Source organism: Giraffa tippelskirchi, chromosome 2, assembly GCF_054371585.1.
Source record: "Giraffa tippelskirchi isolate mGirTip1 chromosome 2, T2T-mGirTip1v1.2.pri, whole genome shotgun sequence".
Lineage (NCBI taxonomy): Eukaryota > Metazoa > Chordata > Mammalia > Artiodactyla > Giraffidae > Giraffa > Giraffa tippelskirchi.
The window spans coordinates 138,161,335-138,184,729 of NC_137276.1; the positions used below are offsets into that span (position 1 = coordinate 138,161,335).

Sequence of the window (23,395 nt, forward strand, 5' to 3'; positions counted from 1 at the left end):
TACCTCTTTTACAGGTTAATCAGTAAAAATTATCTGATAGCTGGTAAAATGCCAAAGAATAATCTCATAACAATGATTGAAATAGAGTCATAGACCATATGATGCTAGCATTACTTAAAAGCTTTCAATTGGAAACATCTAATTTAAACTTTTCTTTTTCTTGGTGGTGATTTTTATAGTATATTTGCCAAGAAACCAGTTTAATATGATCTTTGAAACATATTTGATTTAGGTAATCATTGGTTTAAAAGAAATAGATGATGATAGTATAATTATATTCTAACACAATGATGTTTATAAAACACAAATTAACAGGTTGAACTTCTTGTTGTTTTAGGTATTATCATACTAAGTTACAAGATTAATAACCTCACTTTATTGAGTGCAAAATATGTTTCATGATATTTTCATGATCTTGTTTCATAGTTATTGTTATTAAAGTTAACCTCACTGCATGAGCTTCCATAAAGCAAATTCAGCAGTGATACTTTTAAACTATTCACATCAACAACAACAGAAAATGTATTTGATTAATCTAAAAGTGTTTCTTGTTTATAATTAAGCAAACCAAATGCATAATCAGATAAGCGCACATGTAGATCATACATCTATATCTACCTATTATTTAAAATAAAATCTATATATTTCAATTGTATCACTTGCAATTTCTGCAAAAATTCAGTGTTCTTGATTAGTTCAGTACTTTCTATGAATGACTCCTTATTATGAAGGCAAAGAAAAACTGGTAAATAGCTATTAATAAGTAGTATTCAGTTTTTAAATCATTCAGTCATACACAGAAGACTAGAGCATTTCTGAAGTTTTACTAGCACAAAGTGAAGAAACTACCCAAAAAAGAAGTACTGAAAGAAAGTAATACTGAAAATTACTTTATTCTGCATCTTATATTTGGGCATTACCTTTCACCATATCAAAAAACAGGCCACAAGGGTCTACTGCAACTCACTGTTATTTTTATTCTTCAGGCTTCACTGATACTTCAGTGTTCTCCAAGAAAGACAAGAAAATCTTTACAACATACCTGATCATTTATCTGGCATGCAACGAGGTTGTGCTGATCATAACAGCCAGCGAACCTGATGTACTTGAGCCAGCTTCCTACATCTGGTTGACTAGCATCTATGCAGAACTTCACATTGCAAAACTCATCTAAGATCTAGAAAGAAGAAGATGAGAACAATCGATTCCTATCAGTTCATTCATTAGAATAATTAATTGCTTGAAAATATTTTATTCAAATGTACGTTTCCTACTTCGAATCTTTATGAGAAAAGAAGTCAGACATCATGCATATTAATACAGAAGGAATAATAGTTTTTAAAGGAACAAAGCAATGTAAATTACTACAAAAACTGATCAATTGGTTTAAAAAATGTCAGATTCCTTATTTTTCATAAAAGAGTGCTATTTTGTCCAATGTGACTTTTACAAAAAAAATATTGAACACCATATATTAACATATTTCTAAACTGTAGAAGGCAATATTTTATGTTAGGATAGTCTTCCCTTGTAAGTATATACTTTCACATTTTTGTACTTTAAATTAATGCAATTTAAAAACTTTTAATCTAAATATTGTCAAATTGCTTTTTAGTTTGTATTGCACTACCATGAAACAAATCACACCCTTATCTGAAGAAGAGAGTAAGATTTGTCTCATTGATGCTACTGACCGAAGAAAAACAAATAAAAATAAATAATTGGTAAACACTCGTGCAAAATATGTCAACCTAAAGTTTTAGGTACCCTATACCAATGCATATTTCAGTTTAATGTTTTGTAAGTTAAATACCAAAACTGGCTTGTGAACAAGTAAAAAAATATATAAAAATATTGTAATAAATTGCCATCATTATATATGGTTATGTATTGTTATTTTTCATGAGATTTTACATTTGACCTATGTTAAATATTAATCACTACTCAGGATACCTATTAAACTAAAACTGAAATGGGAAATATCCATTTTTAAAGTTGTGTCTACTTAAAGGAGGCTATTCAGATTCACTAGCAGCAATGTTGTTAAACACCAATATTAAAAGCTGCGGAGTTGTTGACCTGATGGTGAATAACTAGAAAGTCTGGTAATGTTAATGTCAATCAGTTAACCCAAACTTGAGGATGTTTCCTATCAAAGACTAAACAATATAGTCTAGAACATTAATTGATGAATTAAATAACCCCCTCCCCCTCAGAACTCTGCTGTATCTATACCTGCAGAAGTTAAAACTAAACTCGGGAGTGTATAGACCAAAAGCAATTTTGCACAGAATTCAGGTAATTACTCAGTTACAGATTCAAGTGGTTAACTCACCACAAACTTCAAGAAGCCCAGTGCTCTGAGGGCTCTAGTCAAGAGGCATTATGATTATGCCTTTGGCCATGAGGCAATTAAAGGGCAATAAGTAGTCCCACAATTTTAAAAAGAAAAATTGAAACATGAGATAGGAGTAATAATTGCTACACACACACATACACACCCACACACATCAAGTCCTTTTCAAGGACACCTTTCACACTAAGAACAACAAAAACTCTATATTAAATAGCCTCTCTAGTGAGAACAGATTTCAACAATTTCTCATTGATAAAATTACAAACTTGAAGCTGTTTTCTTCAACTCTCAATGCTGAGCAGCTTAAATGGCAACTTGAGATTCACCCTCTCCTCAGATGTCTAGAAGTATTATAAATAACAACAGCAATACACATTTTAAAATAGTAAAAGGGTGGGATTGTTTTGTTTTTTGGTTTGTTTGATTTCTGGTTGATCTTTGTTGTTTATTTTTTTCACTAGCGGGAGGGAAAAAAAAGCAGTTCTACTGACACACTAGAGAAATATTTAATGAAGGAAATAGGGTGAAGTCAGTGAAATGCAATACCAGTTCCATTTCATATTTGCAGAAAGACGTGGAAAACTTGTTAATTTCAAAGTCAAAAATCATCTATCCCCCTAGCTTTCCAGCATTCCCTTTTTGCGAGGGCAGAGAGTTAAGTATTGCATATATTGCACATAAAAATACTAGCTGTAATTTTACTCCGTGTTAACATTATTGCCATTGCCACTGTCAACAGTGAAATTAATTTAAAAACAGGTTCATTTCCAAAGAATGTCTTTTTACATATATGTAATATGATTATTCAAATATTTCACCAACATATTAACTTTCTTACTCCCTGTATTCTTGCCCCAAGACAAAAGCTTAACTTTCTCCAGAAACCTCCCCCCCCCACCCCGCCCCCGACCCCGGGTGAATTATTCGCTTTTGATTTGCTAACAGAACTGCATTTGTCTCCCAAATGTCTTAATCGTCTCGGAAATCTTGAATAAAATAAAGTAACAACACATCTTCCGTCATTTCATCTAACACACTCCTGTGTTTTTAAAAGCTGTCAAGTTCCAAAGATAGCTTTAAAAAAAAAAAAAAAAGAATTCCCTTTAGGTGGACTTTAGAGAAAGGCCCTTTCAAAAAACCAACAGCGAAAGAAAAAAAAAAAATCCCTACAACGTAGCCAAAGGGTCCGAATGTGACTTTCTCGCAAAGCAGCACACGATGTTGGACAGCAAAGCTGTTACTTGGCAAGGTGGAACTCGGCCGAAAGCGGCTCCAAAGTCGCGTGGCCGGTGCCAGGAATTCAGATTTTGGCAACCCCACCTTCTGCGTCCCTAATACCGACGGACAGACACACGGAGGGAGGGGAAAGAGGAGAAGAGCGCGAGGAAAGGAGGGCCGACAGCCGGCAGAGAGACCCACCGAAGGCCGGACGACCCACCCCGGAGACGCGTCCAGACCGCACCGTTGCACAGGAGGAACAAGGAAATCGGCAGTCCCGGCAACGTAGATAAGCACAGGGCTCCGCGACACAGCGGGCAAGTAGGAAAAGAAGCCTGGGGGGCGGGGGGCGCCCCGGAGAAGGGGTGCCAAGGCAGGAAACTGTCCCAAGTAACAAACTATGCATATCGCCAAGATTTTTTTTTAAGTGAGTTCTCTTACCTTAAGATTTCTATGGCCTCAACTCAGCAATAAAAGGCAATCACAGAAGAATTAAAACAAACAAAATAATCAGCAGCCCCCAGCTTTCATGCACGAAAATCCTTTCATACGATCCCGAGCCACATTTCGAGATGTTTAAAAAAAAAAAAAAAAAGCCTCGCGTCTCGATTTCCGAATGGTCTTTGATAACTTTGTCCGTCTCTAGGATCTGCTCGCCAGGACCACGCGTTTCAGATTTATTGTCCGCCAACAGTGTATTTTTAAGACCAGAAATGAAGTCTCCGCTTGTCTGGGTGACCCGGGTTTGGTGTGTTTTGGCTTTTTTCCCCCTTCCTAAATGAGCTCCGAGCTATTCCTTCTGGTTCACATCACCTCCCTCTTTTCTCACTTTCTCTTGCTCTTATCAGCCCGATGTGTAATGAAAGTTATCTGAAACCCACTAAAACTTCTTCCACTTCTCTCTCCCGGTTCCAAAGAGGAGGGGGGGGGGGAGATACAGGCAGGAGGAGGAGGAGAGTTTGAAAAGGTGGGGGGCCTGGGGAGGCGAGGGGAGCTCTAGCCCCCTTTCTGATCCTCCGCTGCGCCTTTCCTGGTCGTAGACCCTCACGGGATCGTCCCCTTTCGCAACTCCTAGCTCAGCCGCCGGGTTTCTATTTCATGAACTGTCTCTTTAAAGAGGATCTGCTCGGCCATCCAGAAAGAACCCGGGGCGAGGGAGAAAGGGAGCTATCTCCCGCCGCCCCAGAGTGATCGGAAGCCAGACGGGCTCCTCTTTCAGTAAATTTTTAAAGTGACAGCAGCCTCCTCTGGCGGGAGAGGTCACGAAAAGGTCGCTAAGACTCAGTCCTATAGGGTCAGACTGATTACGGATGCACCATCCCCCTTAAACATGTAGATTTCTCCGGGTAAACAACCAATGGGGAGATCTCGCCAGGCAGGATTTCTTTCCCCAGGGAAATATCCTCTGTTTAGGTGTCCTGAAAGCACAAGTGTAAGTGTGTGTGTGTGTATTGGGGGATGGGAGTGATGGGGTGGAAAAGTGTTTTCGGGGTGTGAGGGTGTGTGCTCCGAGAATGGGGGTGGGGCGCTGGAGGGGGTGAAGATGAGGTTTAGAGTAAAGAGACTGTGGCTCATGCTAAATATCATTAGTTTAGAAATTCTCAGTAAACAGTAGCCTAAAAAGTTGGAAAAGACGGTTCCAGTTTTTTGCTAAATATTTATTATTATCATTGAAATTCGTACCCTATTCCCTCCATTATCACAGGTCAGCAGAAGAGCATGCTACTTTTTAAATCATATTTTTTCTTAGAAGGACTTTAAAAATCCGAAATATTATATTATTTGCATATAACCTCCCCAGATAGCCTATTATGGGCCGAGAGAGAGGTTGATGATTGTTTCGTGAGTTTTTGTCGTATTCTTCAATACATTAACTAAAACATCATGAACGCCCCAAAGTCGAATTAAGCAATTTTGATAACTCAGATTATTTTTTTAACTTTTAACCTCATGAATGTTGTTTCAGGGGACAAGTAATACCCGGTGATTAATGATTTTCTAATATATATGTTCTGTTTTTATCAACACATCCCAGAAACAACACTGGAAGAAAGAATATAGGGAATGCATGGCAAAATAAAAGTGTCTATGGATTTACTTTAGCCAAGCTTAGAAATTTTAGTGAAATCCACCGGTTAAATGAAAATAAACGCTTTTTTATCACAAACTCCATTCATAAAAACAAATGGGCAAAATCCAACTTAGCTCAACAATGGAAAGTTAAGCAAAGTAAGCGAGTCAAGGGACACTTAAGGGGGCGGGGTGAAGAGAGGATGGAAAGCGCATTTATGTTCCACTTCATCTGCACACGGAGAGACGGTACAAGTCCCTTTTTGTTTCCTCTAAGTGCAAATAGACGTGTAAATCTAGTCGATCTATATTTCCCCAAAATGCTGATTTAAAAACAAAAATAGTAACAAAAGGGAGGGATGTGGGGAGGGGGAGAAAATGACAAGAGGTGGTGACTAATTCGTTTCGGTGGCCTGTTATCTGTGACATTGAACTGTTATTTCAGATAATGGCCATTGTTTGAGGGAAAATCGCACAGCAGTGGTAGGTAGGACAGGAAAAATCCTTTGTAAATAACCTAAACCCCGGTCAGATATTCCCATAGAGTTCGGCGCTTGAGAACCTTTAAGAGCTCCCGGTTTGCTGCCATTGATTTCCTGCCCTTCCTCAACTTGCCCATTGTAGGAGCCTTTTTTTTTTTTAATTTAGCCATAAATTGGGCCGGCTCGAGCTATGAGCTGTTCTATTTTCTTCCTGTCAGGATGAGGGATTTGTTTTATGATGCATTGTGTATTAAATACAAGTAATCTGGGGAACCGATTGCTTCAGACAGTGCGGCCTGATCAGGGGGTCTGAGACAGCTCAACGCCCCAGTCCCCCGCCCCAGCCTCTAGCCCCCCCCGCCCCCTTGCCCTTTACAAAGCTGCTCTGAAAAGGAGGAAATGGTGGTGGATAAACAAAAGTTCGTATGGAATCAGTGGCAGCTCCTGGCTAAATTAGGATTTCGTGGAAAGGGCCTCCGAGTTTTTCCCCTTATATTGGGTTCGGGTGGGGGAGGCGGGGCGACTTTCAAGGTCTGGGTACTTGCAGATGCGTCGGCAGGCCGGTAGATGGCGTTGTGACCCGGATTAAGTCGCGGCGTCTGCGGCCTCCAGCCACCCAGGTGAAACCGGCTGCCGACCGCCTGGCGCAGGCAGCTGGGCTCTGCTCTCCGCCTCGCGCGCGATCCCATGCCTTCCGGAGCCTCAAGCCCGTACCGGTGCACCTTGCAGTCCAGACCGGCAGACACCAGCTTGAGCTAAGGCTATTTCTGTGCATCAAATTCGCTTCCCCAGACAAAGCCAAAAGAGTTAACACTTTCTGAGTCCTTGAAAGATTGATCTAGAGAGTTAGGTGATTATTTAGCCTCATCATTATTATTTTATTAATATCATCATCAGTCTTGTTCTCCACTGAGTAACTTGTGAGAAAGACTGAAAGGCCTGGGCAAACATCAAATCTCAATTTTACTTTTCTCTCTCCTTCCCCCACCCACCATCCCCCTCTTTGATTATATTATACCTTCACGGAAAGGCAATCACCTCGCTTTTTCCTGACGACACAACTTGAAGTTTAAAAATGGGGTCCTGAAATGCGAGAGTAGCTAGAAGAGCCTTAATTCTCATGAAAGGAGCCTCTGGCTATTTCAGTAATAACCCTTTAGGAGAAGACCCGGACCTGCCTCTCCTGATCAGAAGTGACATGGAAAGAGAGGAGCCGGAGGGCCAGGAGGAAAAGGTTTTTGCAGGGGGGCTTGCTTTTCTCCCCTGTTAACTGGCTCTCCATCAGGAGGTTTCTAAAACAATAAATAAATATAAGGAGACAAATACCACCACCAATTTCCTTTATTCCTTGGGATTTCTGGTGAAATCTGTTTACAGTAGTTCCCAGTTACAAATTAATCTGCAAAAGCTGCTGTCTGCTCAGCAGTAATCAGTAACATGCGGGTTCTGCAGTGTTTAGCGTTGCCCTTGAAATGGGCTATTAAAAATAATGGTTTTACTATAATCTCAAACCAGCTTTAATTTGCAAACATGTATCAGCACAGATGATCTAAATATTAAAGGGACAGAATAGAACATGCAACAAATGTACAGCTTAAAAGCAGGGAGTGATTTGTCACACATAGAGTGACTTGTCGGCAATGCTTTTAAAAAAGAATCATATTTTCAGAACATTTTCCCAAAAAGACTGATTGATTTTTCTGCCCTGTTCTGTTAATTGTTGTTTACCAGGAAAAAGGCATTGGGAGGTTGGAGTGTGACTTGATAGATTTTCTGGGAGCTGCAAAGATCCACCTTTGGCTGATGGAAGGGTTGGGGTGGGAAAGGTTAGTGTGTTTTCTTCCTGTCTGAAAAGGGCATAAACCCTCCTCAGGCCCCTTCCTTCCTCCCCCCATCTGCGTGGACTGCAGAATCTTGAAAAGGCTCACAGATTTCCAATAAGGCCACTGGCTCTGCCTTCATTGTGTAACTGTTTATTTAAAATAAGTCAATATATTAGTTAAAGCAGTAAGAAGTTAGTGCTTCAGTATTCAAGTGATTCCCACAAGACTGTAAGCTGATGCCTCTTTTAAGCCTTAAACTTCATGGTTGTCCCAGAAGTAAAAGTTCTGCTAATGGAGACCCTATGGGCATGGTACATTCCAGCACATCATTAAAGGAAAGAAAAGCAGTCCAGCCAAAGCCAGATGAAATGACTGCACTGTCCACTTTTAATAGGCTTCCTGTGGACAAACAGCCCTGTAACACTCTGCAGAGGACAATATTTAAAAACAAGACAACTTGCTGGCAGTTTTCAATACCATAAAGTTAATAAAGTATGTTCCCATTCACCCTGACATTATGTTTTTAGTTTATAGAGGAAGGCACTTTATAACCTCAGCCTAAGTAGAGTTCCCTTAATTCTGCAGCTTTGGCTTTCTTGAGGAGGCTAAATATACACTGAACTCCAAGCCTGACATTTTTGTTTTAACACTGTTTTTTTTTTCTTTTCTTTTTTCTTTCTTTTTTTTTTTTTTCTTTTTTAAGCTTTTCAAGAACATACAAGTGCATTTTTACATTGCTCAAGTGCAGTTTCATTCATGGAGATCCTGTTAAATCCTGCTGCATACAGTTCACGTCAAGAAGCATGAAATAATCTGAGAAATTGACATTTGGCTGAACAATAACTGCTTGCTAATTAAATTAGCTTCATGTATGGATATTGATGTGTGTTTAAAAAGAAAATCAATGCTTCCTTTTCCATGTCAGAATCTGATTTTGTAAAATCTTACCTAACTTTACTGAGACAAAGATAAGAAAAAAAATACAAGTGCGTCTTTAGGACTCAAGAGACTTCCCACTAATTTACATATAAATGTTTCTCCCAATACAGGAACTCCAATTTGCCTCTTCTCTTTCCTTCCCCCAAATTCTTGACCACCGACAATTTCTTCTCTCAAATCTTTTCATTTAATAGGTAAACCTTGTAATGAAACATCATGTTTAGACAAGACAAACTAGATTGGAAAGCTGTGGAATCAAAGAGAATATTTTGTTTAATTTTAGTTTATACGTTTTAATCAGAGTAGTCCACAAGCTTAACTCCCTAAACCTGAAAGTGAATTCCGTGATGCTGGGTAGGTAGATCCAGCAAAAGGGTGTGCACAATAAGAGTTTACAAACAAAAAGAGCTCTGAATGTCTGAATGTCGGATCACCAACATACATTATCACCACTGCTGGGGAGAGAGATTTCTGGTTCCTTTTGATGAACTTCGTCTGATTTTTTTTCTTTTTAATCTGTATGGGTGGGGGAACTGTTTAAAAAAAAAAAAGAAGAAGAAAGAAAGAAAAGAAAAGAGGAAATTAAAGGTAAAAAAAATGTAAATAAAAAATTTCCCTTGGTCTGGAAATGGGCCCGACTGAAAGCATGTTAATCTCCACCTCAGTAATTTGGTTCTCCAGGAGAAGACAGAAGCCCTGCTGCTGTGCCCTGCACTTCATAAATCACATCTTTATGTGGACAAGGTCAGGGCACCTAACAGCTCAGACATGGGCCTTTGCAGTGGCTCAAGGATTCAGGCATGTTTACTCTCCCGCCCGGCTCTCTGAGGAGTAGTCCAGCACGCTTCTAATTACTTTTGATTATTTTCATTTGCTAGGGTCAGTCTGGCTTGCCAGGACTGCTGGAGGGTTGATTTCCTACAAATCTCCATGTCTTTGTCGGACAGCCCTGTGTGCGTTCAGAATTAGCACCCCGTTATTGTCCTTCCAGCATGGGATCCCAGATACTGTGATAGAAAAGTTTCCAGAGTGAATCATTACCTACTTCCCTTTTCATTAATTAACTACACAAACATAATTGCCTATTTGATCTTTTCTTAAAAATGCAGATGATGCTCTTAACCATTGAGTATTTCATAAATACAGTTGGGCCAGAATAAACGTGATCTTTTTTTTGGCTTTAACTTTAAATATATTTAGTAATGACTAGCAGCTCTTCAGAAACTAAGATGAAATACTTTGCTGAGACAACAGCTCTAGTGAATAAATTATTACACTCAGAGATTTATTTCTGAAACTCCAATTAAGGCTGCCATTTTAAAATATTTTTTGTTGCGCTGTTTTGATGTATTTCAGTCCTAAGCCATTATGCTGAGTGGTTACTTTGTGGCAAAAGCACAACAACAACAAAAAATTTATACCAAGTTTAAATGAAAACACTGCGATAAAATAAAAACTTTCATTAAATATGTTGAAGTAAAATTTTGATATAGAAGAAGAGACACAGTATCATTATTTTTCTCTTTCTTATTCCCCCAAAGTTGAGCTGTTTAATGCAATGATGCATATACATTAAAAGATACATTCAAGAAAAAAATGATGAGTAAATATATTCATAAAACTGAGAAATAAATATTCATAGTAAAACATAACATATCTATCTGGTTCAGATAATAAGCATTTTTAGATCACTGAACAAAAACTACTATCTTGATTATAATTAGTCTCAAAAAGCCAAATCCCTCATTTTTCCTAACTTTAGACCAAAGAATTAAGGTACTATATTAAGGCTTTTGGAATTAACCTCAACCATTAGGCATTCATGTTTTATTATTTTATCAATTTAATTTTAGTCAATCTTTCAAGATAGCATTTAGCTCATTATGTAATAAATCCAGGGTCAGCTTCTTTCCTGAGGCTCTAGAAACATCATTCAGTGTGCTTTTAGACCCATAATATTGTGGAAAACGTGAGTTGGAAGACCTTTCTCTGCTCCAGTTTCTTCTCCTAGCTGTGTGTCTTTGGGTAAGTCACTTAACCTTTGAGTCGGTTTCTATGAAAGTTTCATAATATCAGCCTACAAAGAGTGTTGGGAAAATAAATTGGGTAATATGAGTGTGAGCTGCTCTGAGTTCATGGGAACAGGTCAAAACGCTAAGTTTCACAGTTTTTGTGTTTGTGTAATGGGTTAGACTAGATTTACATCCACACACAATGAGGAAGATGGTCTGGCTTGTACTTGGGGGAACAGAAAACTATAAGTATTTTTCTATCCTCTTTCTTCCATTCCAATGTCAGTTGCCCTAATCCTTACCCTGACCTATGGAAGAGAAGAATTTTAAGAAAAATGTTTTTTTTCTCTCAAGCTGTGCTACCCCCAAAGATGTCTGTCTCTGTCTGGCTTGCAGCTGGGTTTGCTCTGTCCCACCCACTGTGTTCTCTGCCAATCAGTAAGAGGAAGAATTCAGAGACAGAGGTGAAATATCATTGAGATCCAAGAGCTCAAAAACCTGGAGTAGAAGGCCATGTATGTGCGCACACACATAAACACACACACACACACACACACACACACACACACACACCAAAACTATTTTTCAGTCAATATTTGTTATCGAGGCCTAAGAATGTATTCTCTACAGTGTCTTGTAGGGAACTTTAAGTGCCAGGAGGGCAGGAATTGTGTTTCTCTTATTTGTCTCTGTTGCCCAGAGCCTAACGTAATGCCTCTGCCTCTAACATAATGTCATCAAGATTGCCAGGAGAAACATCAATAACCTCAGGTATGCAGATGACACCACCCTTATGGCAGAAAGCAAAGAAGAACTAAAGGGCTTCTTGATGAAAGCAAAAGAGAAGAGTGAAAAAGCTGACTTAAAACTCAACATTCAGAAAATTCCCTAAGATCAGGGAATACAGTCCCATCACTTCATGGCAAATAGATGAGGAAACAGTGGAAATAGTGACAGGCTTTATTATTTTGGGCTCCAAAATCACTGCAGATGGTGACTGCAGCCATGAAATTAAAAGACGCTTGCTCCTTGGAAGAAAAGTTATGACCAACCTAGAAAGCATATTAAAAAGCAGAGACATTACTTTGCCAATAAAGGTCTGTCTAGTCAAAGCTACGGTTTTTCCAGTAGTCATGTGTGGGTGTGAGAGTTGGACTATAAAGAAAGCTGTATGCCAAAGAATTGATGCTTTTGATCTGTGGTGTTGGAGAAGACTCTTGAGAGTCCCTTGGACTGCAGTCCATCCTAAAGGAAATAAGTCCTGAATATTCATTGGTAGGACTGATGCTGAAGCTGAAACTCCAACAGTTTGGCCACCTGATGCAAAGAATCAACTCATGGGAAAAGACCCTGATGCTGGAAAAGATTGAAGGCAGGAGAAATAGGGGATGACAGAGGATGAGATGGTAGGATGGCATGGACAAGAGTTTGAGTAGGCTCCAGGAGTTGGTGATGGACAGGGAAGCCTGGTGTGCTGCAGTACATGGGGTTGCAAAGAGTAGGACAGGACTGAGAGACCGAACTGAACTGGACTGAACTAACATAATGCCAGACATGCAGTAGATATTCAGTAGGTGTTTGTTGACAAAATGTATCGGATCCTTGATTTTCATTCCTATGGAGTTTGGATGCTTAGTGTAGATGCTTGTTACCTCCTCGTTTGAATTATCACAATGACTTCCTATTCTGACCATCCTCACCCAGCCATCAGTTTATGCTCAACATTGTTAATTTTTCCAAGCATCAACTATTACTCATTCCTCTGCTCAAAATTCTTCAGTGGGTTTCAGTTGCCTCACAATTCAGTATAAACTCATTCTATTTTTTGAAAATGAAATGAGGTAATGTATGTAAATTGCTTAGAGTCATGCATGGCAGATATCATATGATCAATGAGAAATAGCTGTTATTATTACTGATATTACTAATGTAATTGTAATTATAATCATTAATGTTCCTTAGACTACAACTTATTTTACCTTCATTATCTTGGATGAAATCTTATCTGTCCTTCAAAGTCACCTCTTTTTCTGTGCCCACCAATCCCTACCAACCAGGTTTGACCTTTTTATCTTTTATCTCTAATTATCTATGCTTCTTAGGGCTTCCCAGGTGGTAGTAGTAGTAAAGAATCCACCTACCAATTCAGGAGACCCAAGAGACTCGGGTTCAATCCCTGGGTTGGGAAGATTCCTTGAAGGAGGAACTGGCAACCCATTCCAGTATTCTTGCTTGGAAAATTCCATGGACATAGGAACCTGGCAGGCTCCAGTCCATGAGGCCGCACAGAGTTGGACATGACTGAACAACTAAACACACACACACACAAACACATCTGTGCTTCTCCCTTGGTTAATAGCCAGTTCGACTTTACTTAACAGTTGTATCTGTAATGCTCTTTTGTACCCATTATTAAAATCATCAGTGATCCTCCTAAAAGGGTCATTGTAAGATACTTCAGTTCAGTGCAGTCATTCAACCCTGTCCGACTCTTTGTGACCCCATGGACTGCAGCACGCCAGGCTTCCCTGTCTATCAAACTCACGTCCATCAAATCAGTAATGCCATCCAACCATCTCATCCTCTGTCGTCCCTTTCTCCTCCTGCTTTCAATCTTTCCCAGCATCAGGGTCTTTTCAAATGAGTCAGTTCTTCACATCATGTGGCCAAAGTTTTGGAGTTTCAGCTTCAGCATCAGTCCTTCCAATGAATATTCAGGACTGATTTCCTTTAGGGTAGACTGGTTAGATCTTCTTGCAGTCCAAGGGACTCTCAAGAGTCTTCTCCAACACCACGGTTCAAAAGCATCAATTCTTCGGCGCTCAGCTTTCTTTATAGTCCAATTCTCACGTCCATACATGACTACTGGAAAAACCATAGCTTTGACTAGATGGACCTTTGTTGGTAAAGTAATGTCTCTGCTTTTTAATATGCTTTCTAGGTTGGTCATAGCTTTTCCTCCAAGGAGCAAACGTCTCTCAATTTCATGGCTGCAGTCACCATCTGCAGTGATTTTGGAGCCCAAGTAAATAGAGTCTGTCACTGTTTCTATTGTTTTCCCATCTATTTGCCATGAAGAGATGGGACAGGATGCCATGAATTCATTTTTTGAATGTTGAGTTTTAAGCCAGGTTTTTCACTCTCTTTCACTTTTATCAAGAGTCTCTCTAGTTCCTCTCCACTTTCTAACATAAGGGTGGTGTCATCTGCATATCTGAGGTTATTTATATTTCTCCCAGCAATCTGGATTCCATCTTGTGTTTCTTCCAGTCCAGCATTTCACATGATGTACTATGCATATAAGTTAAATAAGCAGGGTGACAATATACAGCCTTGACATACTCCTTTCCCAATTTGGAACCACTCCATTGTTGCATGTCCAGTTATAACTGTTTCTTCTTGACCTGCATACAGATTTCTCAGGAGGCTGGTAAGTTGGTCTGGTATTCTCATCTCTTGAAGAATTTTCCACAGTTTGTTGTGATCCACACAGTCAAAGTCTTTGGCATAGTCAATAAAGCAGAAGTAGATGTTTTTCTGGAACTCTCTTGTTTTTTCTATAGCTCAGCAGGTAAAGAATCTTCCTGTAATGCAAGAGACTCAGGAGATGCAGATTTAATCTCTGAGTTGGGAAGATCCACTGGAGTAGAAAATGACAACCCCCTCCAGTACTCTTGCCTGGAAAATCCTATGGACAGAGGAGCCTGGTGGGCTACAGTCTATAGGGTGGCAGAGAGTCAGACACAACTGATCACGGCATAGTAAGATTCTTAAGGATGGAATCAAGTTTCATTCATAGTCACATCTTGAGTACCATCTTTGCAGAATAGGCTAAACTACCTTTGAACTGTGCTGCAATGACAGCCAAGTGTATCAGGAATTGTTATATTTAATATCTGTGTAAACTGGACTGTTTTCCACTGTTCCCCCATGGGAATCAATTGATACACTGGTAATTCTTTTTTAGGGAAACTAGAGATAGACATTTCCATCACTGCTGCTTCCCAGAAGCAGCAGTTGCTCCCCCCGCCCATGTTGATGTTTCTGTACCACTTATTGAAGTTGGCCATTTACATCGGCACCAAACCTGGACAATATCTGCCATGCCTCCCTTTTCCTTATCCCCAGTGAGCAGTCATTGACTGTTAAATTGTTTCTCTAGGGCCCTCACCTTCCCACTGGGCACTGCCTTGATGAAGGATCTTATCTTTTTAGGCCTGAATTCTGTGGCATCTTTATACCAAATCTTAGTCTTCTTGAGTAACGGAGTTATGACAATGTTTTGCTTTACCTAAAAAAAAAAAGGTAAAAAAAGAAAAACCACACTAATAAAAACTCTAACTGTTCCTAATTTGCTAGAAAATAAAGCTCCTAATTCAAAATGCAATATTCTCTATAACTGGATGCCAAGTTCATCTTTCCAGCCCCATTGTCTGATTCTTCCCTCTACTCAAATTTTGAACTCTGGTTAACAACCAGGGAGATGAGTAGAAGCTCTTATAACTGTGTTCATTTATTTTACTTCATTTTACTTATCTCTGATACTCACAGATATTGAATTGAAACAATAGATCAAGGAGAAGTCAGAGTTCTATTTATTGAGCTCATACATAGCCCTCCAGGCTCCCTTTCTTGAAGTTCTTACAGTATTCATTATGAAAATCATTCACTAGCCAGTCTTCATATTTAGAGTCATTTGGGATATTTCTGTCATCTGCTGATCTACTTACAAAGCTGTTTGATGGCATGAAACATGCTTCACATCAGCATTTTCTCATCATGACTTGTTACCAGGTATTCCCTGAAAATGTGTTCGCTGGTCAACTGAGGCAAAGAGGCTTATTCTATGCAACAACAATGAAATCTAAGAGGCTTCCTCTTAAAGTTCCAGGGCCAAATGCATTATTGATGTTGCAAGTTGTCTCCACCGCTTTATGACTTATTTTGAACTAGAATAAGAAAGTCGCTCGAATTTGCTTTTTGTCTAACATCATTTCCCTAGTCTAAAATAAATATAAAATAAATAGAAAGTAATGTCATTAACAACAAAAAAAAACAAAGTGAGAAGTGCACATTAAAAGGATGTATAGCATAACCACATTTATTTAAGAATGCATTCCAATATCAAATAGCAAAGTTCAACAATGCAAAATCGCAATTAATTTTGCACCAACTCAGTCACATATGGATGTGAGAGTTGGACTATAAAGAAAGCTGAGCACCAAAGAATAGGTGCTTTTGAACTGTCATGTTGGAGAAGGCTCTTGAGAGTCCCTTGGACTGCAGGGAGATCCAAGCAGTCCATCCTAAAGGAAATCAGTTCTGAATATTCATTGGAAGGACTGATGCTGAAGTTGAAACTCTAATACTCTGGCCGCCTGTTGCAAAGAACTGACTCATTTGAAAAGACCCTGATGCTGGGAAAGATTGCAGGTGGGAGGAGAAGGGGACGACAGAGGATGAGATGGTTGGATGAACGTGATGGACATGAGTTTGAGTGAGCTCCGGGACTTGGTGACGGACAGGGAAGCCTGGCATGTTGCAGTCCATGGGGTCACAAAGAGTTGGACATGACTGAGTGACTGAACTGAACTGAAATAGATGTCTAAGAAGTCCTTCAGTAAAGAAACATATTTTGGCTTGTTTAATGGAGCATCAATAAAGATATTTAAATATGTATGAAAGCCCCTTCCCCCTTCCATGGAACACCTAAGGGGAACGGTTTTTGAAATAAATCTTTTTATTACATGCATTTCTTTCAGCAAAACTGAAACTAGTTAAAAACTGGTAAGTATTCCTCTAAATATCTTTCCATCAGTTGACTCTTATCACTCTTGACCAAAACTGTTACTGAAAAGTAGCCGTGGATAAAGAGAGACAAAATCAAGCACCAACTTTTCATTCAACTTGAAAGCATCTGGAAGGTCTATCAGCCTCACAAAGAAAGGTGGTAATCAGTAAACTCTCATCGATTGATCCTTTGCCTGTGAACTGTTACAATTTTACTTGAGAACCTTCCAAGAATGGTATGAAAACCTTCGAAAGGAATGTGTGTAATTTCATTTCACTTTAGAATGAACCTACCCCTTTTTATCCTCTTCCATTAAAAGCCCTTAGAAAGCATAGATTTTACCATGGGCATATTTACATGCAATGTTTTATATTATTTAGGCTCTTCTTAATAAGACTTGGCATTATCTAGATATGTACTTTCCTGGGAGAAAGAAAATCAGTCATTTAATCTCAGTCCACCAATGCCTGAATTAAAGGTTTAAGAATCAAACTGGCCTTTTCTCCCGTTTTTGATATTGGATTCCTTTGCTGCGCCTGCCGATGGCTGTCTAACCGCTAAACTAAGTGGACACTAAATCAGATGGCATACAAGAGTGCAGGAATTTTATATTTAGATAAACCACAAACCTTGATGAACTAACATTGTTCCAGATGAATTAACTCATCATCCTGTAGAACAGAACATTTCATTGGCGCGATCACACAATCTTCTCTGTAAAGAGCACTAATGCTTGTGATTCATTTGTGATCTATTGAGAGTGCTCACTCCTAACCCAAGAGGCCTGTGCTAAATGAGGAGAGGGGGGTGGTGAAGCAGTTCTCCCCAGAATTACTGCCCTATTTCAATGTTCTGATGGTGGGAGCTAGTTATGATGTCCCAGTTGCAGAATTATCGAAAAACAATCAATATGCTAAGTTCTAACCAATGATATAAGTGAGACGCTTATCTTTTCTCTATGTTGGAAATCCTAAAATTCTCTTTTATTATGTCAACGACTATAATTAAACACTTTAAAAATGAAAATTAAAAACTCTGTAGAGCCCGAAAAGTGTGAGGCGTATGATCCATTTAATGGGTGTCACATCTTTTTCTACATATCGAATAGTAAAATGTCAAAATATTTCAATAATGGTTAAAATACCCAATAAAATCTCAGTATCATTATGAAAACATGGACATGATTTCAGGTGTGGCTTTAAAAATATCTTTTATAAATTTTGTTGAGTCAATCTTTCAACTTCAAATAAAATCCTAATATAGCCTGTCTATAAACTCCAGAATTAAGTATTAGTCAACTTCCAAGATGCAGATTCTCAAAGGTATTTGTGCTTTGGTATGTAGTTCTTGGCTTAGAAAGCAAATCTAAGCTTGCCAATGTAGTGCCTACAACTTAGAAGGGAGAATGCCAGAAAGGACAGGAATACTTTAAAAGAAAAGAAAAAATACACTGTGATTCGCACATAATTTCTCTTCCCATGTGATCTGGACTATCAATTTACAAATAAAACATGAATCCCGTCATAAAATGAAGAAAATCAAAGTTATGAGCCTAGGAAGGCAAGGTTAAGATGACTACAGATTTTGTTTTAAATGTATTCTGTGTAATATTACATTATATCTAATACAGTTTTATATTCTTCCCACTTCCGCTCTTACAAGAGTTAGCAAAGCTCTTTTGTCCTCGAAAGAAAAGATGTTGGATGAATCAAATTTAAATGACTCACTAAGTCCTTTAGCTATGTAACATGTTCATTTGTATTAATTCTGTGGTTTTTGTTATTCCTAAAGAAATTATCATAATAAATGTTTACCATTTCCAATACATATCTCCTTTGGGAACCAATGCTGAAATATTTCAAGAAAGCCATTAAAAGCATTAATGGGAAGTCTAGTGGTGTTGTAACCTAACATATACACATTCAAGTTACTAATGTTCAACAATTGTGAACTGAAAGAAGGAGAAAATGGAGATGGAGAAGAGAAACAGAGACAGAGAGAGAATGGGAATGAATGATCCTTTATCCAGAAAAGAGCACGAGAGGGAGACATGAATCATCCATTCCCTCTGTAAGAATCAGTGTTTAAATGTCCTTTGTTCTGAGTATCTTGTTGCAGTGAGTACAACTCTTAGGTTTAGAGATATTTATTTTTCACACTGTGCAGCTCCTAAATGAAAATATACCACGTTCTTTGATGCTCAACGAAAGCCACGGTGATCTTGTATCAACACTGGATAGTTTAAGGACTGAGGAAGAGAAGTTTTGATTACACTTGATTTTCAATTACTTACTCACTGCAGAATCTAAGCCCTCAGTAAAATTCAAATTTGCTGAATTTGGTTTAGGCTTTGAAAACTATTCCATAGCCATGACAAGATAAAAAATTAAGATAAAGTATCCTCCAGTCAAAGAACTTATGGATGAAAAACCAACACTTCTTATCTAATTATTCTCTGTTCCCATATTGTTTAATATGGTTCAGGTGATGTCCTGTCTCATGTCCTCACATGGCCCAGCTGTCAAATCATTACACCTAGGATGTGGTGGCAATGCTATCATCTGTTTGTTTTATCATTTGTTTTCACAAATGCACCACCTCTTGTGGCCTTTAGAGGGGAAGGTAATGGGCTGAATGTGGTTAGCTGCCTATAATGAAGTAAGATCATCTCAGGGCTCAGTGGACCACAGGTTTCCTCTCTGAAAGTATGAAATCACCTGGTCTCATGAGCAAGCAGTCTGTCCCCAGTTTTCTGCTAAGTTGTAGCCCCCTGGTGTTGGAGCCCTGGATAGTAGGGTCTACTGCTAGTTATGTGATACTGAGACAGTTGCATAAACTTCTTGAATTTCTCTCTTAATATCTTTAAAAGTATGTTAATGGAAACTATTGGAGACAGAAATGGCAACCCACTCCAGTATTCTTGCCTGTAAAATCTCATGGACAGAGGAGTCTGGTGGGCTATAGTCCATGGGGTCGCAAAGAGTCAGACATGACTTAGCGACTAAGTACAATGGCACCTATATCATAGGAGGTTATTATAATTAAATAATGGAGATATATATATATGTGTGTGTGTGTGTGTGTGTGTGTGTGTGTGTATCACTTATATGTCATATATATATATATATGTACATCACACCTGCATTTTCTATGTCTCCTGCATTGCTGGCAGAATCTTTACCAGTTGAGCATTGGGGAAGCCCACATATGTATCACTTAGTATAATGCCTGGTACCCACTCCAGTGTTCTTGCCTGGAGACTCCCAGGGACAGCAGAGCCTGGTGGGCTGCCGTCTATGGGGTCGCACAGAGTCAGACACCACTGAGGTGACTTAGCAGCAGCAGCAGCAGCAGCAGCATAATGCCTGGCACATAGTAGACACGCACAAGGAGGGGAAATAGTGATTGAAAGCACAGACACTAGAGGAGGACAGCCTGGATTGAAATCAGAGCTTTACCATGTGCTAGGTGAGTGACATATGCCAAGTTTACTTATCACCCCAGTTTCCTCATCTGTAAATGAGAATACTGATAGTGTCTTACAGGGCTACTGAGAGGATTAAATATGATAATCCACGCACAGCACTTAGCTCAGTGACTAGAACATAAGCACCTAATAAACATTAACTATTATTAAATGGAGTTCTAACTCTATAAAATACTTGTTACCTTCTACACAGATGCTCTCTATAGTTCGTTTTTTTTTTTCCATAGACATCTTTACAGCAGAAAAGAAACGATAATTTTTTTAATCTTAATTTATTTTCTGTCATTCAGGCAGCAGTTTGTTTCTTCGAGAGACAAAATGGAAACATATAGAAGCAGAGAAAAATAACCAAAATAAGTGAAAGGAATCTCCCAGTGCCAATCAAATCTTTAGATGCCTATAGCTTCTATCTTAACTGCAACCTGAGAAGACCTGGGCCAGAACCACCCAGCTAGCTAAGCAGCTCCTGAATTCTAAACCACAGATTTTGAGGACAAGAAATGTTTACTATTGTTTTCAGCCACTAAGTTTTCGGGTGATTCCTTATGCAATAATAGATACCAAAAACACCAGTCAAAGATCTTTGGTGAATATGGAGAATTCAGTCACCTGACCTCCTCTGATTTATCAGAGAACTCAGGCCCATGAAGGAGCACCCTTCACCCCAACCTGCACTTAGCTTCCGCTTGCCCTTTCTCTCCTGCAGCTGAGAAGAGGTGGTTTCACACCCTCATCTAACAAACACTTGCCTCTGGTTCCTCTCATGAACTGTTGCTCAATAAACTCATAAGGATATCCCAAGAGCTATAAAGTTGAGAAGCATTAGTGGATAAGACTTGATAAGGCCAAATTATGGAAAGCTTCCCAAAGCCTGTTGGAATTTAGGCTATCTTGGATTGAAAACAGAAAAGCCAGTGATCATACGTTTCAGAGTGGTGATATTATGACAAGATTTCAGAAAAATTTGTTTCCTATTTCCAGATCCCTCATTTAGTGGATCATGAGCTTTCAATTGGTTTGGCAGCATGTAACAAATTAGGCTGAAGTTGCTTTGCAGATTCAGACCAGTTTTTTTGTTATTGTGTGTAAAATGACTAAGATGTTGATCTTTAAACGTAAAAGTGCTCTCACAAACTGCTTACCAGGAATTCCCTCAACACTAGACCAAACCTAGGAAAAAAGAAAAAAAAGGCAGTCCAACTGTATCAGTGCCAAAGGCAGCAATGAAAAATACAATAATATTCACAATCAATATTTCTCTCCCTTCTCATTACTACCCCAGACTAGGACCTTGCCCCTTTTCCGTGGTAGTAGGAACTCTCCTGGGAGCTGCAATGATTTCTGATAAACGATTTCTGTTGGCTGCCATTTCCATAGGCTCCCAGAGAGATTGCCAGGTTTTCAAAGCTAACAACCAAACCATATCAGATGTTACAGGGAGCATGGTAGGGATAACACATTATCCTTTGCGATGAGCTTTTACTTGAATTAATGAAGTCATAAATGATGCAAATCCATGAGACGGTATAAGTAAAATTATAACAATAAAAAATGATAAAAAAAAAAAAGATGCAGACATTAGAGAATTTGCCTAAGGTCCTAGTGCTGATAAGTGGTAGATCTGTGGCTGGAAGATAGAATTTCTAAGCTAATGTTTTTCCTACTGTATCAGTGCTTCTCCATCTATCCAGGCAAAGAGGCTGAGTTTAAATGTAATTTTCTTTCCTCTTAAAGAACTTGGTAAGTTGTTTATCACTCCACTTAACTTTGATATTTCCTTTGAAGTTTTCAAACATTTTCGTTAAAGTCTTTCAAACTGTAAAAGCAATTCATACTGTTTTACCAACTAAACAACACAACACAAAGGTGTTTCACCAATCTGAAGTAATTGATATTCAGTCCCTTGTGGCTTTTCTTTTATTGTATTCTTTGCTCACACAAGATTTTTTTAGAAGCACACACACACATATATGTATGTGTATATATATATATATGTGTGTGTGTGTGTTTACCAAAATAAAATTGTATTTTTTATTCTATAATTTCCCTTTTTTGGCATGTGACATGTATACAAACATACTACTACAAACATACTACAAGTTAGAAGGTCTATATCTAATTTAAAATTCTTTTTCTAGTTTGCTTTTGCATACATACAGCCTCATGTATGTACATGCACACAGATAATTTTACAAGGTCTCTTGGGTTTCAGACTAACTCTGCGATATCTCCCCAACCCATACCACTCTCTTCAGTTTCTTGGCTCCTGATTCACAGGTTGACAATAACCTACTAAATATTTTGCTAGATAAGGCTTAGAAGCCAAAATGGAGGAAGCATTAATACAAACCATTGCCCTGCTCTTAGGACCCATGCAATCTATTTAGAGAGACAACACTAAGCTACATGAAGAACAACAAATAATACAAGACTGTAAGTCATTAAGAACTAAATTATGTGGCTTGAATGATAAAAGCTACAGAGATTTAGGCAGGAAAGACAGACTGGAATTTTTATGGAAGGGTGAGACTTTCACTCATTCAAAGACTGGGGAGAAGTAGAAAAGAATATTCCTGGGAAGATTTCCATGTGCTAGAGTTAGGTTAAAGGTATTTTCAATGTTCGCTCAATTTTTTTTTTTGATAAAACTCTATCCTACTGTTCCTTATCAGCTCAGAATCATCCCCATATATTTTTAAAATATAGACTGTAGTAGCTTAAGTATATATATATGTGTGTGTTTTAAACAAAGAAATTAATTCCTGATGTATTCTATATATATCAGATGGATGTATACTCTATACGGGTGAATCTTCCAACATAAATTAAAGAAATCATGACATGTAATTATTCTCATAAAATCTAAAATCAGTAAGTAAGCTCAAGAAATTTCTGGATTAATTCTTTTTTTAATTTAAGAGTAACTGATAACATATTGAAGGTACACATCTAGGTAATACTTGGTAAGTAAACTAGAAATTATTTTTTTTTTCAGATAATGGGTCTTCCTATTTTGTTTAAAAACCAAGGACCTGGTCAACTCATTTTCAGTAGCAATAACAATAAAAACAATAACAAAAATCACAAAACACTTTAAATCATAAGCACAATGGACAGAGGGAAGCCTAGCATGCTGCAGTCCATGGGGTTGCAAAGAGTTGGGCATGACTCAGGAAACAACAGTGAACTAAATAACTGAACAACACGGCTGTCTTCT

General features: G+C 38.5%; 1 protein-coding gene across 19 annotated transcripts in view; it reads right to left on the reverse strand.

The window, feature by feature from the left end:
* Nucleotides 1–23,395, reverse strand: part of MECOM (MDS1 and EVI1 complex locus) — a 617,068-nt gene that overhangs the window by 60,443 nt on the left and 533,230 nt on the right. For 9 of the 19 annotated variants that reach the window (XM_081570789.1, XM_081570764.1, XM_081570790.1 and 6 more), the window contains one exon: nt 1,043–1,177. In XM_081570789.1, coding sequence (XP_081426915.1) covers nt 1,043–1,177 — 135 coding nt within the window. Of the gene's footprint in view, nt 1–920; nt 1,178–3,775; nt 3,881–4,015; nt 4,931–23,395 lie in introns of those variants that run through there. The other 10 variants (XM_081570794.1, XM_081570779.1, XM_081570770.1 and 7 more) reach the window with 6 other exon arrangements.